Source organism: Anser brachyrhynchus (genome assembly GCF_964034855.1).
Source record: "Anser brachyrhynchus genome assembly, chromosome: 11".
NCBI lineage: Eukaryota > Metazoa > Chordata > Aves > Anseriformes > Anatidae > Anser > Anser brachyrhynchus.
In genome coordinates, this window is record NC_137706.1 from 10,328,852 (window position 1) to 10,346,817 (window position 17,966).

Here is a 17,966-nt window from a genome sequence, read left to right on the forward strand (position 1 = left end):
CCCAAAGCATTTCCAACAATCCCACAAGAATGTTAATTACTGACACCAACAATCTTGTTCTCATTCGTATAATGGGAGTGCCTAAAGGTCTTACCTGAGGTTGGTCCTATTGTATTAGACACTGTACGATCACACAATAAAAGCAGGTCCTTTCCTCAGAGAAGTTAGGAGGAAAACCGAACCAAGGGAAGGGGTTATGAATCACTGAAGGTAGTGCAGCAGGTCCACCACAAAGAAATATTTCACATCTCTTGAGTCCTAGTCTTTCAACGCCATGTAAATCCTACTACATTTTCTCCTGGTCTCTGTGCCAGGAAAGGTGGGGAAGTGAGACTGCAGTGGTCTGAGAGCAATGCAAAACAGAGAGAAAAAAAGTAGAAAGGCCAAAAACAAAAGGAAGAGAAGCTCTCCAGCTCTGGGACCCATCCACTGCCCAGCGGCTGATCAGCTGCCTTTGGTTTGTGAAGTCCAGGAAGTGGAGAAGCAGCCACATTACCTGCGTGAGAAGCAAATGGCTCAGCAGGAGTTAGATGAGCAAGTCTCAAGCCTTTTGCCCAAAGAAGCTGTGGGTGCCCCATCCCTGGAAGTGTTTAAGGCCAGGTTGGATAGAGCTTTGAGCAAGCTGGCCTAGTGGGAGGTGTCCCTGCCCATGATGGGGGGGTTGGAATTAGAAGATCTTTAAGATCCCTTCCAACCCAAACCATTCTGTGATTCCATGATAAAACTTGAAACTGGACAGATTTCACTGCTGCATCAATACCTGCAGCTCCCGTAAGTGTCCAGTGCTGCTATAGGTCAGTCATGGCTGGGTTGTATCTCACACTAGTGCTTTAGATCTTTAAAACTGAAGGTAAGATATAGATATAAATGTTCCAGGAGCCCCTGTTGGAAAATACTGACTGAGGTATCCCCATCTTAAACCACAGAAACTGAAGAATAGCAGTTAGTAGAGCCTTGTGACAGTACAGTAAATACAAACAAAATTACCTCAGCCCACGAATTTAACAGTTCAGGAACAATGGCACACACCATTAGTATGATATAGTGAAGACAGGGACAATGATGTGCAGAAACAGGTAAGAATACTGACATCCAGACCACAGATCTGGACTGGGACACAGTCCTGTTTGTAATGAGCAACTATCTTGTTCATACACTAAAGGTATCCCTTTAAAGTTTGGGATCTCCTCCCTTCTGTTAGAATGCTACTCAAAATCTCATCACTCTTTCAAATTCTGTGAAGGAATTTCCTAAAAATGTCATGGACATTTTATGGAAGAGATATTGTATTGGTCTTTATTTCTCCTGGAGGACTTGTCTTTTGTCAGTGACCTCCTGCCCCAGGATCTGTGAGAAGCTGAACATGGTGACCCCACAGGGGACACATGCCCACCTTTAGGATGGAGCTCAGTTTCTGGATATGACGATGGTAGCTTTAAACTGGACTCAGCTGGAATATTTCAGGTGTTCAGATTCAAACTTCATGTTACTTCTATAAGCGAGAATCAAATGTTGCACCTTCCTGCCAAGAAAGGCAGGGAGTCATGCTGCAGCATCTGAGCACGCTGCAAAAGTCCAGACAAGAGCTCGGTTACGCAGCTCATAGAGGAGAGCAAGCAAGTCTCTTTGCAGAGTAACAGCAGTGATACAGCCCTGATTTGCTAAGAAACAAGCTCCTGTTCCCAGCAGTTTCTAGTTTGAAAGCAGAGCTACGCCTTGAAACATTCTGCATAAATTTTATTGTAAAATCATTTCTAGCCTCCTGCAAATTTCAAGGATCTCCAAAAGCAGGGCAAATTTGCCAGTGTTTCTTCCTAGATTTCAGAAGTCCGGCTTCTTACCCCCATTAGTACTGTCTGAATCTTTCTCAGATGCAGGACTGAGCAATTTGGAGAAAAAAGGGACAGCTTAAAAAAAAAAAAAGAATACATTTCACGCTAAGGAGTGGTACTGCACTGACAGCTCGAGCAGATAAAACGTGGGTAGCCTTCAAATAGGTAAAGTGTTTTACTTGCTAAGGCTGTCAATCTGGCACTTTTCACACACGTTAATTTTACTTTCTTTTTTCGTTTAAATATCCCTTCAGGGCAACAGTTCTGGAAAAACACCACCATTCTGCCACCGCTCCATGCTCCTCCCAGGGGACCAGTGATCAAAGCCAGGAGAGCAAAACATGCAACTCTGACGGGGTACGAAATGCGGGTGATCGTGCCATGAACCCTTGTATCTTCCTGACAGATCCGCAGCACGTTAAGCACATCAGGGGCTGTACGTCTGCTGTCACAATGTGGTTTTACCACACACTTTTATTTCCTTAGTACCTGAACGGCAGCTTTAGAAATCAAATTACAGTCTGAGTGCTACAGGCTGCAGCCCCCTGACTGAGCCACTAAATCAGACTAATTGAAACAACAAATATGCCCGAATAGCAGTTCCTTAGGAAAATGTTGCCTTTACAACACATTGCTTTTACTTCTAACATAACTTGACTGCACTTATTGACCAGTTGGTATTTCTGCTACTGCATTTGAAGTCTATTGATTCTAAGAAATATGAAATGAGTTTCAAAGAGGTCAGAATGTGACTTTGTGTCCAAGAGAGACACAAAGACATTCAGAAACACTTAAAGGGAGCAGTGGGAACTGCAGAAAACTAAATGAGGTTACTAGTTTATACCAACAGAGATCAGTGGTTTTGGAAAATCACTGCCCATTGGCAGTCACGTGCCTTGCCCCAGAAGAGGTGAAGGTGCTAAGCCACTTCCTAGCAAGCAGGTAGCACCACACTGTAAGAAAATGTTGCCTAGGCTGTCGCACCACCTACTTCCCCCTCCACTGATGCACATTTTTGGGAGGGAGGATGATCTGAGAAGGACCAAGGGTTGAAATGGCATGTCCTCCTTCAGTGTAGTGTGAGGTACATGTTGGCAAGGTAGCCTGGGAGGAAAATATTCTTACGCTATGCAGGTGGCATACATTTTGTGTAAAAGCAAAATGCCTTCACACTCACAAAGGCATTCAGCTAAAAAGGATCGCTACCAAAGACCAGTGAGAATTCAGATGTTTGGAACAAACTCACATTGCTAAAAAAGGAGAAACAGTAGAGAAAGAAGTGAAGGCTATCAGAAGCACCCTTCATTTCTGAAAGTACAGAAGTGCTTTATTCACCAAGAAATCCATTTCTCAAAAAGACTCTCATTCCACATTCAAAAACCTCCATTGAGGGCTGAAGAGAAATTGAGGTTTATGTCTATACCATCTAGAATGAACATTTACATTCCAGGAAGAAAAGAAATGGCATTTTTCAGATGTAAGCCCTCTGAGGCAGGTAACAAATAAGATATATTTGACAGAGGAAGAAAAGCTTTCTCACGAATCTAATGTTTTTCTAGCCCCAAATGGCTGCAATCTGCCTCCAAAGCCTTCTTTCAGGCTGCTGCTTGCTTCACGATCTGTTAGTTTTGTCTAAGCCACCCTATCAAATGGTAGTCCAGCTTTTTCCTTCTGACCTCGAGCCACTCACCAGATAACAGGTAACAGTCACCTGGTCATTCTGGGGTTGTCGTCACGATATCTGCCGTGAGCCAATACTTCTGTTGCCAGGTCATTCTAGGAAGTGTTACTTTTGGAGCAGACAGCGTAGGAGAAGACACAGTATTACTGACACACTTTTGATGTTTACTGCTACTACTGGTGTTAATGTGTGTTTTTACTAAAGAGCAGAGCTCATGTGTAATCCTTAGCTTAAAAATAAAGCTGCAAAAATATACCGAAGAGAAATATCAGGAAAAAAAAGACTCACATAAAACTCCCAGTCTCTTATTCTCTCTCTCTCTCTCTCTCTCTCTCTTTTTTTTTTTGAAGTGTTGCATACAGTTTCTGACAAATGTAATACCCCATGGGGATACAGTGCCCCCAGAAGACTCCTGAAGAAGCACATGCTGTGCCCAGGCTCCTGCTGCAGGAAGCGAGCAGTGAGAACTCCAACACTGTGTGAGACAAATTCCTCACTGTGAGCAATTTCCAAGCCAGGCAGATGAAGAAGTTAGTTTTGTTCCTGGCTCCAGCCAGCTGGGACGCAGGAAAGGCTTTTCTGATTTTCATCTGATGCAGGTGAACAATACGGACTGTTTTAGACGTGACATATGTAAGAAATCATGCATTTCACCTAAAAATAACAGATTTGATGTATATAAAGAAGGACTGAGCACAGAAAGCTCTATGATTCTCTAACGTGGATAATGTATTTACACTGTTGAATGACAAACTGAACTCAAATAATAGACCAGATCCTGACTGGGTTTTGGAACAAACCGCTCCAAAGTAGATTTTTGACTCACAATTACCATGAGCAATAGTAAGTCCAGTACTGGATCTGTTGCACTGCCAGCAGCTGACTTGGAGACCACCTTTCAAACCGTGGGTCTGAGTTTAGTGAACCAATCTGTTAAAACAGCACTGGAAAGTCTCTGTGTCTACTCTAATGCTGACTGAGAGAAGGCAGGTCCAATAATCTGAAAGTCTGCAACAGAGCGGAGTAGGATAAAGGTCTGCAGCATTCAGAAGCAGTTTGCAAAAAAACACAGGCAATGGAACAGGGCAGTGGGGTGAGCAACAGAAACCAGTCCCCACCTTTGGAAAAAGAAAGGGGAACTCAAGTGATAACACCAAGAACATGTGAATGCCAATTCAGCAGTCAGCGTGGACAAAATCCCCATTTGGAGTACTTCATGGTCCCAGAGTGGGTAGGGTGACACAGGTGAGGAATCCACAGCCTGAAAGATAAAGGGATATTAATTAATTAGAAGTTGTGCACCAACTTACGCATTGATAGGAACAGCAGTAATTAGCTCTAAAACAAAAGCTACAAGCAGACTCCTGAAAATGGTCAGAAGTGAGTGAAACTGCTCAAAGTCAGCACTTACAGAGGAGATCTTTTAACTAAATGAATCCAATGTTAAATGTATGGGGAACCAACAGACACCAAAAGAGATAGCCTGAAAAATTAGCCTATATAGCTGTGTTGAGAAGCCTTGTTTACATTAGAAAAACACCTTCATCAGAGCACCTGAACAATAGTGAGTTTGTTTTTTTTTAAACAGGGAAGCCTGCACAGGATGCTGAATAAACCTAAACAGAGCCCACCCATCATAAAGATCACATCCTATGTAAAATTCTCATGTGGAATACAGCAGACATTAGAGGAAAGGGTGAAAAGGCTCACAGCTCTGTGAAAGATAAGAGGAAATGCAGAACTGACAGCAACTGGACACTCGTGGGTCACCAGAGAAAGGGGAAAAATATAACCTTTTGTGATTACAGTTAAGCACAAATAAATACATAGGAAAAAAATCATTTTCTGTTTCCTGCAAGGAGTAAAGTTTGGGGGGAAATGGACTCTGCCAAATATTTTTCTCTGCTGGAGGCATCAGCAGGGTTCTGACAGACACGTTAGGAAAACAGAGCATACGTTTGTGCATATTCAACAGCCCCTATGGGAGACATAATTTTCTCAGGCAGCCATTTGGGTTGTGTTTGGCACTTGAACTGTTTCATGGGCTTTGATAGCCTAGGATCTGTGTAGATGATGTTTTGTTCTGCGGCAAAAGAGTAGAAGCACATGACCAAAGGCTCTGATCAGCTTTTGAAAGACCCAGACCAGCAGAGCTCAACCAACAAAACTCCTTTGTAATGGAAATGCCATACCTAGGCATGAAATTAGAAAAGCAATGTGTACAAGGAGATTACAAAAAGATTGAAGTCATCCCCAGTATTCCTGCCCTAGCAGAAAAGGATGCGAAGTTAAGATACCTTTGAGCAGTTAACTGTCTACCCAATTTAGCTGCCCAAGCAACCAATGACAGATCTTTATGTGCAAGAGCATTCCCTAGATCTAACATACAGATCCTCACAGGGAAACTGAAAGCAGCTAATTAATAGCCCCAGATAAACAGAACTAAGTGCAAAACTGGACATAGATCTTTACAGATCAGTGCTGACCAAGCTGAATTCTCTCCTTGCACTCTTACTAGTGCTTATGACCCCAGTGAGGCATAAAGATTAATGCTTATACAAAAAGCATTTGCTTTCCACTTTTTGTGAAGCACTTGTAGGCTGACTGCTCGAATGTTTTGTCTGGTTTCAATTAGAGATATTATTAGTCTTTACTTACAGTCTGAGCCGGGTGTAGTTTTGCTCTGGACAATTCAAGCTACTAACCCCCGTCCCATTCCAGAGTAGCCTGAAGTGATACCTTTCTATCGTAACCCTACGATTGCTAGGAAGTTAATTCAATAATAAGTCAGACTCTGTTTACATTCCCAATAGACCAGCTCTATTCATGTCAGCAGGGTTGCCCTGTCTGCAGTGCAGTCTGAAGCCCTCGGTGCCCTGAGCTCCAGAGAGGTAATGACTGTTATTCACAGTTAACCCACAAATCACTGGGCAGGCGGGAGATGTGAAAAGTCATGCAAATCCTCTTTGTTCACAGGAGGTACAGCGTAAGTGGCCTCATAGGAGCTTCAGGAGGAGTCTCAAGGCTGTCCTTGAACACAGGATGCTTCCTGGTATCACAAAGGCTGAAGAAACTGTCTTAAACTGTTCTGCTGTGTAATACTGAGGCAGTGTACAAAGGAGACACCAAACACCATGATGGCAAACGCTCTGGTAGGCTGAATACACTCAAACAGCCCAAAAGCACGAAGCTGCACAGGCCAGTTCGCTGTGTAAGCAATGAGCCTCTGAAGATGTGTATGCTGAAACAGCACCTAGAGGGAAGCATCTTCCTGTTTGACTCCACTTGCTCTCTTAATTAGGCTTCTGTAATCATACAGCAGTAAGAAAAAGCTGGCTCCCTTTGGAGAAACACTGCAGAAGCGGGTAATGCACATTTTCCAACATCAAGGCCTACCTAGCAGAAAGGGCTCCCCAGCCATCAGCATATGCCCACAAAAGCTCAGGGCAATGTGCTAGGTAGGGTTCCTGGGGCTTTCTTCTAGAAAATGTGAAAATACATGAATTTACTTTGAGGATTGGATTGCATGTGGTCTTCTGCAGTCGTGCACAGGGTTTCTGGGATAAAGCTCTCCTCCAAGCCACCCTATGGCAAACCTCTCCAGGGATAGGGAGCAGAGGGAGCAGCCTGCATACCCCATGCCGTCTCTTCCCCTGAAGAATGCAGTCATGAAGACCTGGTGTCCTTCCCGCAGCATGGGCACTGAGAACATGTGCTGCATCATCACCCATACAGTGCAGAAAAAATATAACAGTACCTGCGAGACACATCCAGAGCCCCCTGGACCTGTAACAACTACCAGCACAAACAGCCAGGACAGTGGAAGCAGCTACTGCCCTCCTCCATCAGACCAGTTCATTTTGACCCAAACATTTTAGGGAGAAATCCTAGAAACAGTTCGGCCAGTAAGTCAGCAGGAAAGGTCTGTCTGGTGCAGGGGAAGAAGTTAAAATGCTGAAAATGAAGAGTCTGCCATGTATAGACAGCCCCTGTAGCATGCAGCGCTGAGAGCAGGTTTTTCAGGATCATGACTTTGGACTTATGTGCCTAAATTCTGTGCAAATTTCACTTCAGATGTTTGGATCTAGCTTTAAATCTCCCTTTATTCCTGTGGAGAACTGCAATACTTCTATGGTGTTTCACAAGGTCTTTGTTAAACTCAGCAATCCGTCTTCAGGACCTAGGGGTGGAAGGTCCTGCTCAAAAAAAACCATATATTTTATAACTAAATGTAAGCTAAAAGAGAACATCAAGTAACAGAGACAGCCTGAGGGTACTGCTAGGATTTAGAGAGATGTATAATGCTTGAGAAAGGTATATCTCAGGTTCAAGGGCTGCAACTGAACTTGGGCCCCACACCTCAGCTGACACAGGAGCTGCAGCACTGCATAGCTGGATGTGTCATTCCTCAAGCCAGGTCTCTTGGCTCCAGTTTCTCAGAGGTGCCTTTCTGTATGGAAGCTAAAGATCATTAAAATCTTCCAGAGGACAACCACGAGATCCAGCCAACATTCCTCCCTTCAATAAATAAAACAGTTTCTAGCATAGGCGGCTCTGTGAATTATTGCAGAGCACATAATAGTCCCTGTATTTGCCTACACAATCACTGCGCTCCCCAGATCTAACTCATTACTGTGCTTAGCGAAGCGCTTTGAACTGCCTCAAGCATGAAAAGCACCATATAAGAACAAATTTTATTCTCATAAAAAGGTATTAAGGCAAGTTAGAGGCACTATTGACGCACATGATATGTTATAATTGGCAAATGTTCACAAAGGCAAAATCCAGCTTTGTGCAGCAAGCTGGAGGGTACCTGTGTGCACACAGATTGTGTCTGAGTGCGTCCCCTCCTCTGCCCTCCAGCGCTCCCAGCTCCCACAGACAGACTGGCTGTGTGAGAGCCGCAGCTTCCTAAATACAGCTGTTCTGCTTAGCAGGAGAAATCTGGACTCTGCTTGACCTGATTTTAAAGGGAGACGTGAACACCGCTGGCCAATACCTGGCACTCTCCAGCTGAAGGACTTCAGCCCTTCCTGACCCATCGTTCCCCCACGGCCATTGCAGTCACCAACGCACCACCTCCATGGATCAAAACTGCACCCTTGCACCTCAGCCAAAGCACGTTCCTGTGTCACCCTTGCCAGATCTGTCAGCTCCGCTCAGCTGTGACCTGCAGCACCCTATGTTGTTCCTTCCTGGACTTCACCCAGCTCTTGCTCCCTACCAGGACTCTCCCTTTCCTGTTTCAGTTTCTGTCTTCCAGAAGAACTGTGTCAGGGCACAACAGTTATGCCAGACTGTCCTGGTCTGCACTCTCATTCCCTCCTTGCTAGTCTTGCCAAATGCAAATTTTTCCAAAAACATGATCTGTGGAATGGAGAGACACTGTAGGTACTGGACTGAGACAGCTGAAGTCCTTCTTGCTGGGAAGAGCTACAACAAATAGGCTCTAAAGACCCAGAACTCCTGGAAAATAAAGAAAGTCTGGAAGTGTCTGGTCGCTCCTCTACATGAAATTCTTTATGTCTGTGCTGCAGTTAAGGACGTTATCAGAGGAGCCAGGAATGTTCTTGGGGTTGGTGGGTAGAGGACAGAACATTTTTCGCAGACCCACAGGAAAGCATTGTGCTGTCCCAAGCCAATGTCATGTCCCAGAGGGACACCAGAGTCAGCACTCTCACTGCTGTAATTGCCAGCAACCAGTATAAATACATTAAATATTAAAGGGAATATTGAGAAATAACAAAAACTAATACAGAAACCACAGTGGTATGTGCTTGCAGGCACATGTGCACGCACGTGTCTGCAGTCTGTCCAATGGACTCATGCGATCATACACGATCCCGGCCCACAAGCTACATTCAATCCCTCAAACTTTCCACTGTCTTGAATTCGGTCTGTAAGAAGGAAGCCTCGTGGCCCATTTTAAAGCACTAACAGCTCCTTTTTGGCTTGACAGCTCAGTACTTTTCAGGAGGTTGGGGCACAGTTTCTCTTCTGGGCTATGAGGTATTTGGGACGCTGCAGAGATGGCACAGCCGTTCTGGAAGAGAAAGATGTGCCCCCACATAAGCTCCATGTGTGGCGGTGCCAAGCGAGCTCCACACCTGCCTTCCAGCTTCGTGGTCCAGCACGCAGCCCTGAGTCTTAGCAAGAGCAGGTGAAGGAAAGAGTGAAGGGAGACTTCCAAATACCTGAAGTGCTCCTATACTATGGGACTGAGGAAGAGGGAAACACACATGCACTGGCACTTTCGCCAAAGGCTGTGCACCAAGATCTTCATCCACTTCTTATTCCAGCAGTTCTCATGGGCTTCAAGAGGAACTCAGTGGAGTAAAAGCCTCAGGATTTAACCCACAATGAACCTACACATAAATGATCTGCATGTAAGGAGAGGTCACCAGGACCATTGCTCTGGAGAAAAAAGCCCAGGGCAGAAATCCCATTCTGTGAGGACCTGACTATGGGATGCAACACTGGGCCTATGGCAGCAGCTGTGTCAAAGACAAAGCTTTCTAAAGAAAGGGGCTGGTGCGTGTGATATCTCTGTCCTCAAGCATACAGGAAACACTGCTCGAGAGCCTTCTCTTCAGCTGTGCACTAGAAGGTTTTTTATACCTCTCCATCTAGTTAAATTTTCTTGGCTGCCCTCCACTCTGCCCACAAAGCACTGCTTGGAAAGGAGGAAACTCTTATTTGCATGCACAAAGACTGGCAGATTTCTTCCTCCACACAACGATGCACTATTCAAAGGAAGTGCAGTCCAGCAGGTCCCTTACCATGTGTCCAGCAGCATGCTCGTCCTCACCACCGTTTCAGCTGAGCTCATTCAGTGGAGTGAGCCTGGTGCTAGTAAGTATGAGAAGACTTGGCCTAGCGATGTGCTCACGTAGCTTCATTTTTAGATCTTCCCTGATGGGAGAAATTGAGAGCCAAAGATGTTACACCAAACATACTCAACCAATTACTGGAGCACTTTGAAAAGGTGATATGGATCAGTCTAACACCCCAAGCTCCTTCTAGAACAGAACGTGAGCATGCAGACGCTGCACTTTTGGGAAGCATCAAGAACCAGACAGATTAGCTTTGTGGCTTTTGTTAGTTGGTTCTGACTTGCTTTTGACTTCTTGCCTGCTCACTATTAACACCCCATGGTGCAGTTGTGTTTGACTTCACTATAACAAACCCTGATTTATATGGCCTCACACCATTCCTCCTCCTTTGTGTGGCCTTGAGAACAGCATAACAGGCATACTGAAATGGAACCCATTTAAATCAGTCACTACCAAAGGAGCAGACATCTTCAAAGAGAGCTATCTTTGTGAATCAAACTTCACCCTTCCTGAATAACTGTTTTTTTTGAAATGAAAAAGCTTATTGGGGTTTGGCAGAAGCTGACAAATACCTACTCCAGAGAGTAGACATTAAAAAAAAAAAGGTGAAAGCACGACTGAGATTCACAGAGCTGCACAATAAAGAGAGAAAAGATCCAGAGGAAAATCAAATGTGCTATATTCATCACTCAATCACTCAATTACAAGTATCCGAGCAGCTGTCCAGTGAAAGGAATTCAAGCTCCCTATTTTATGGCGCGTCTCTGAACATTGCTGATGCTTTTCCACATGGAAATGCAGCAGATGAGCTGTATACTTTCCTAGACTCATTGCCAACAGAAAATCTGCAAACCATTGTCACTGATACTAACTTAGGAGCCATGCTGTAACATACCCTGCCACCAAAGTGTGTCCACTACTTAACGCACTGCTTGCTTTAGGAATGTGGCTTTTCTTTGGTACACAGTGAACACTGCGATTATGTGTTGCATGTGCCAAACAGGCAGGGCTGGGTGGGGAAAGAGGAGGGAGGCTTCAGCTCAGAAATGATAGTACCTATTTTTAGGTTCCCGAAGCCAAGCTGTGCTGCTCCCACTCTCTTCTGATGATCCAACACGTATCACTCTAGATGTCACCAATCCCAGGCAGTCATGTCAGTTTGTGGTGCTGGGCTTTAGCATCCTGGGGGAGGGAAGATAAGCAGCAATTTTTCTGAAGTCTGTGGCAGGAACAAACTGTATCATGATAAATGTAATTTTATTATTAATATTTAGATGAGTTGTGTTTTTTGTTTTGTTTTGGTTTGTTTTTTTAGTCTGAACTTGCTTTTAGGAGATACATACCTGGCTCTGCGTGCTCTGACAGCCTTCTACCAGAATGCAGCAGAATGTCCCCTTCACTGAAACATCCTCTATGAAAACCTGCTGGGCAACCACAGGGGATTTTTTAAAGATCTGGTTTAAGGATATTGAACGACCAAACGCCCTCTTGCTCACTGCTACCTGGGACACATAGAAGAAGGTCTAATTGGAGTAAATTCAGGTCCCAAGTCAGTTTTACATAATTATAGTGTTTATTGGGGGCTGCACAGTCTTTTCATAGCACTCTAGGTACTACAGTCCCTGATTCCCTCAGAGATTTGACCCACAAGCAGTTTACCACACATCTGCTTTGCACTAAGAGCCCTCTGCATGCTTTTAACACACTACCAGCACAAGACAGGGATTAGTGTAGCCCCTTGGTGACAACTTATTCAAGTAACAGAATCCTCAGGTACCACAACCCAAGTGCTCTGCTCACATCACCTGCAGCAAGTACCCGCTGGAGTTATGCCAGAGCTCTCTGAGAAAGCAGGGAACCAAACTGCAGTCTCTTAGGTCTTCAGCTGACCTACTGCAGGAACATTCCTTCTGTTTTCAGCTGCTTTTCTCCGTTACACTATCCTGCAGTACACTATGCAATCAAGTAATTAGAAACACAAATGCTACAGTTTCTCAAATGCTGGAGCATTTATCTTTAGAAATGTAACAGTGAAAGAAAATGACACCATGTAAAAAGACACCATTGTAAAAAGGAAGGGTTTGCTATATTAAAAAAAAAAAGTTACATTCTTGATCAAGAAAAAACTGGCATGAATAATCACAATCGTATTTTGCAGCCATGCAATCTTTTTATCTTCTTCTCTCCCAAACATCTGAAGAATATGAAGTCTGAACCCTTTACATGAAAATAGTTTAAACTAGCATTGACAGAAAACACGCAGCCATATATTGACCTGAGAGGCCAGAGAGAGTTCAAACACGAGTGAACTGTCCCTCATCTTGGATGGGGGCTGGCAGAGCTCACCTGGACCAGCCGCACCCTGTGTCACTGCGCACCACTTCTGCCAGCCACGCAGCCTGCGGGTGCCTCAATTGAATTCCTTTTCAGCAAAGGCTGGCTGAAGGAGAGCAGTACCATTATATTTAATCACAGTGGAGTTTTGGTATCCATAGAAGAATCCTGGAACCAAAGTGTATATTCATGATCGGTGACTACAGCCTGGTATAAAATGTCTGCACTGCTTCTTTCCACTCCAGTCTGTGCCTTTGAAGTCATGGTAACAGCTTTTGGATTCGAATCCTCTGATGAGACTCCTTGATTTATTAGGTAAAACATCTGGAAAAAATGAAGACTTGTGGCAGTGTAAATCCTCCAGAAGGAGCAGAGAGGTTTTGTCTGAGTAGTACTCCTGTCAAAAATCAAGGAAACCTGAGCCCTGGTGACTGGCTTAAGGTTGCTCCGTGGTTGCAAAGCTGCAGCTCAGAATGGGCCCGTTCATGTTTCACCCACTGCCCTGAAACCATCAGGCAGGCTCGGCCGAGGCCGCGAGCACAGAGAGGAATGTACATCAGCTAACAGCCCTCGGTGCTGGGATCGTGCCACAGCTAACTAAATGATTTTCATACGCTCTTGCAGCTTGAATGTCGGTAGCAATTCTGCCCTTGACATTAATAAGGTAGCTCCTGTTATAAATCACTCCGTACTGTGGAAGCAGTATGAAATTTAAAATACCTGCCTCTCTCCCTCAAAGAAAAAGGCAACAGCGAAATGCAGACAGGCCGGGAAGACGTAGTTCAGGTCACCTACACTGCGGTTCTGTGCTGAAAAGGGGTGGCAGAGTGACTCCTCTGCTCCCCAGTTACAACCACCTATGTGAGGAAAGGAACGCTGGCTTCGGCAGGAGGCAAAAATTACCAGCCTTGGATAACGCTGATTTGAAAGGAATAAAACCTGCACAGGTAACAAACAAGAAGACACACATTTTGTGAAGTGGATTTCTTCTTTTATTTGGAATGAGCCCTGAATCAAGGCAAAAAATGGACCAGGAGGAGCAGCTTGCTTTGCCCCGGAGTTGCTGCTGATGGCTTCTTCTATGAGAGGTGTGTGCAGGGACACGTGTGTGAGCAGATGCCTCTCTGCCTATCTGTAAAATATTTGTTAGATGAGGGCACAGCTATAAAGCACAGAGGTACTTGACTCAGAATTATTTACTCTCTCTGCCTCCTCCATACACCAACCCATGATCCAAATTTCAGAGCTCCCGCTTTTTTCCCCAGAGAGCCATCTTTTGACAGTCATTTTCCCATCTAAATCCCCCTTCCAGCGATTTGAATAATGCAGCTGTAACACTAGCCCGAGTGCCAGTCTTCTTTTTGGAGGGGGTGTAGGGCCGGCAGAGGAGGGGGGAGTTCGGGGAGTATTTTTTTAATCAGATAAATTATTGCTGGGAAACCAGCCACTTCTCTCCATTCAATTTATACTCTGTGGGGAATCCATCTAATACCCCTTCACCGAGTGTGAGGCAGGACCAGCGAGATGCTGTCTCAAACCAGGGAGGAAAGCAAAAGATGGGGTGGAGCACTGGGAATGAACAAGCCACTGGAGGAAGGGGCTATGCAGAAGCAGAAAGGCAAGAAGAAAAGCCTGAGCACGCACGCAGCTCCTCAGACGAGGAAGGAAAGGAGAAAATGTTCCTGCTCACTTCTCCGCTGGCAAATTGGAGTTGACTCGGGCTGCGAATGGGGCGAGATGAGCTCAGGCTGGCTTGCGGAGCTTTTCACCTGCAGGGAGGTGGCGAAGCTCCAGGCAGGTCCGTGGCTGCACGGGATGCGGGTTCCTATCGGGCGCTGCTTGAGTTTGCAAAATGGGCTTAGTGATTTCACCCTGGCTCCCAGGAGAACTGGGACCATGCCTGTTCACCTCCCCATTGCAACTGGAACTGGTTAATGCCTTGTTGGCTGGCTGAGAGAAGCCGAGGGCTGGGAACAGAGACAGCTCCCAGCACATCGGGTTTCAGACATGCTTGCAGGGCAGCATGTCTGGGAAGCTTGCCGTGCTGTCTGGGCATACCTTTTATTCTTGTTTGTATTACTTTAACACCTAAGGCCCCAACCAAGACAAGGCTCCATTGTGCCAAGGCGTTGTGCATGCACATAGCGAGAGATGGGCTGTGTCCTGAAGAGCTCACAGCCTAACCAGACAGACAATTAGAGGTGGGGAGTGGAAACAGGTGCACAGAGAAGGGAAACGATTTCCCCAAGCTCAGGGAGTGAGTCAGTGTCCAAACCAAAACCAGAACTCAGTGCCTGATACCAGGCCACAGCACTTGCTTCCCTTTCATGTGCTAAAACCAATTCAGCCTTTACACATCTCACTGTAGCACTTCTCAGTGACTATACGTTTGTATCGAGTTTGTAAAGAATTACAGGGCAATGGCACCTGAATGGATGTCACGGCACACTTTCCTGGCCTTTTCTTCTTCTGCAGAACAAAGAAAGAAAAGCTTTAGTGGGAGAGTTGGCGGTGAGCTTGGGAGACAAGGAGACTTCTGAGGAAGATTGCCCAGATTCTGGGAGTGACTACAGTACAAATAATGGTAGAAAATAAAGGAACTGACTCAGCAGGAGGCAAAGGGAAACAAGTGGAAGAGTAACTCTGATCTGGAAAACTGCATGGAGAATATGACATACCAGGCATAAAAGAGAAAGAAGGCAAAAAAGAATCCAGACGTGTATTGCCTGCATTTCAGATAGTTTCCTTCTGACAGCCTGTCACCAAACTGCTGAGCACCCATCCTCAGAAAAGCAGGCCTTACACATAGTCCAGTTATTTTGGGCCCAAAACAAAGAGATTCCTTTAATTCAGAGCTCATTTCCATCTGCCAGTCCCCATGATTTTCCATCTCCAAATACAAACTGCTTGAAGCTGTTGTTCCCAATACCACAGTTTCCTTTCCCAGGTAAAATTTATGGTTAAAGTAACACAGATCTAAACATGTAATTAAACTCCTCTAGCCTATCTACCAAACAAACTTATTTTCAGACTTCAATTAACCTCTGAGGTTACTTCTTAGAATTGCAAATCTCGCTAGAAATGCCAGAACCACTTGTGGCAGGATGAAGTGAGCCCACTGTGTCGGGTTACGGGGATCATCTTAACCTGCAGTGGTTCTTGTCCAGCTCAGAAAAAAAATCCTGAGCAGTCCATTCCTGTCCATTGTCAGTTAAAAAAAAAAAAAAAAAAAAAAAGTAACTTGGCATTTTCTCTTTCCTTCCTAGGAAACAGAGAAGAAAGTGTTATCTCCTCCTCCTCAGATACCGTTTTCTTGTATTTTGAGTCCCCAGACATATGTACTTTATATAAGTGCTGCCCATTTCAGAGGTTTTATCCTGGACTGGATGATATCTGGTGGTAGGGGTATTCAAGTTGCTTTGTGCATTTAGTCATCCCTAAGTGTCTTTTTGGCAATCTGTTCCAGATTCTAAGCATTTTACATTAAGACTTGGGGACTTGGTAATCTCCCCTCCCAATCCCCACCAACAATAGAAATATCAACTCTTCAACCTTAAATCAAACACAGATCTCTCTAAAATCCTCACCTGGAACCATCTTTCACAAGTCTCTTATCTTGGTGACTGCTAGACTCCTCAGGATCCACAGTAGTCTCCCTGTCAGAGGAAATAAAAACAGATCCCATGAATCAGGACCTCTTCTTGACACGAACAAGGTGGAGGGGATGCTCTTTGCCTGCAGCTACAGTAAATTGCTGTTTAAGCCTTGCCAACATTTCTGCAGACTCACCGGGCTGTGGGAGGTTTGGGCTGCTCCATTCTTCCGCGTTGGTTATCATCTTTCATTTCTTTTACACCTGATACCATGTGGTTTACAGAAATCTCTCTGGGCCCAATAAACTATGGAAGTAAGCCTCCTTATTCTGTTTTCTTTCTTCTCCTGCCCTTCTTCATTCATTTCCTGGCTCTAAACTAAGCAACCGAACCCCCCAGGGTTCATCGGTAAGCAAAGAGCAGCCAGAAATGACAGGAAAGAGGGTCCTGCCCAAGCATGAAAGAAAAGTAAAGACAGAAGGAGTCCCCAGCCCTCTAACAGGGAAGAAGTATGCCTGATTGCATCACTCCTACGCTCTATTACACACAGGGTGAGCGAAGGACAAGGAAAACCAGCCTTTATGCAGCCAGGGATCTGTATTCCTTCAGGAAACAGTTCATGTGCTGCTTCTCAGGGGCAGCTAGAAGCACTCGGAGGTTTGTCATCACCTGGGCTGGAGGCCCTGACAGGCTGTGTCAGCGCCGGGCTTTTCTTCCCAGCTCCCCTGTGACCGTCCCTGTGGCGCACCTGCGAGAGCAGAGGCAGCAGGACCGACAGAGCTGCTCCCCACACCTCCGCACGGGGCTGATGCACCCTGCTTCTCTTCACCGGCACTCCGCTAATGGAATATGTGCAGCTACACGCGGATCCCTGAGAAGCAGAAATACCCAAGCCCGGTTATTAGGGAACCAGATCCCACAGATCATCTTCCCCCCTGCCCTTCCCCACAGCGTTCCAGCTCGCTTCCAGCTCACTTCCATGTGCTTGGCTGGACAACTGGCAGCACATGCTGGGTCGGAGCAACACGTGTGCTGCCTGGCCAGCTGGCTGCTGCTGCTTCTCCCAGCGGATGTGGGGCTTCTTCCACTAGTGGGGATGGCAATTTGTTTTTTTTTCCCTCCACTCAGCTGCAAACCTTCAGGTAACTCGTGGGAATTTCGTATCACTCTGATTGACTGACACTTTCAAAAGTAATTCAAGGGAAGGGAAGAATGACAGAGTAACAGTAGGATATTTCTTTAGAAACCAAGATAAAAATGCTAGTGTAAAAGGGCTGATAGAAATCTTGTTTCCTTCACCCACAAATTCCTTGATGCTGGAAAACATACCCCCCCCCCCACCTTTCCCATATTCTCCAGTTTGCTACAAGTTCTGACATGAACAGCTTCTGCTGGGAATAGCTGACTGTGCCAAAATATGATAGTTGCTGTTCCTATGCTGTCCTCCCCTCCCCAGATTATCACATTTCAGCTATTGACATTGCCCAGAAAATGAAAGTTGCTCAGTGTTTACTAACCCTTCTGCTCCTCTCTGCTCTGCAAGGACCTCTGTGGGACAGCCGGCTCTCTGCTGTTTACAAGCCCATCTGCTTCTGTTGCTTTTCTCCACCTGAAGTTGGAATGCTCTGTTCGGGATATTGCTCACAGTTGTGTTGGGAACTGCAAAGAGCAGATGAGGATTTCAGGTGGTGAG

General features: G+C 45.4%; 1 protein-coding gene across 5 annotated transcripts in view; it reads right to left on the reverse strand.

Annotated features, from left to right (window-relative positions):
* Window positions 1–1,922: 1,922 nt before the first annotated feature.
* LOC308200867 (uncharacterized protein) overlaps window positions 1,923–17,966 on the reverse strand; it is a 104,802-nt gene continuing 88,758 nt past the window's right edge. Inside the window, exons 21-27 of one of the 5 annotated variants that reach the window (XR_013955882.1) lie at window positions 17,791–17,932; window positions 17,022–17,144; window positions 16,268–16,336; window positions 11,690–11,767; window positions 11,403–11,528; window positions 10,293–10,425; window positions 1,923–4,774 (exon numbers count right to left, since the gene is read on the reverse strand). Coding sequence is in view for 1 of the 5 variants with exons in the window: in XM_080607310.1 (XP_080463436.1) it covers window positions 15,119–15,149; window positions 16,268–16,336; window positions 17,791–17,932 (242 nt within the window). In the remaining 4 variants the exon portion in view is untranslated. The other 4 variants (XR_013955884.1, XR_013955883.1, XM_080607310.1 and 1 more) reach the window with 4 other exon arrangements.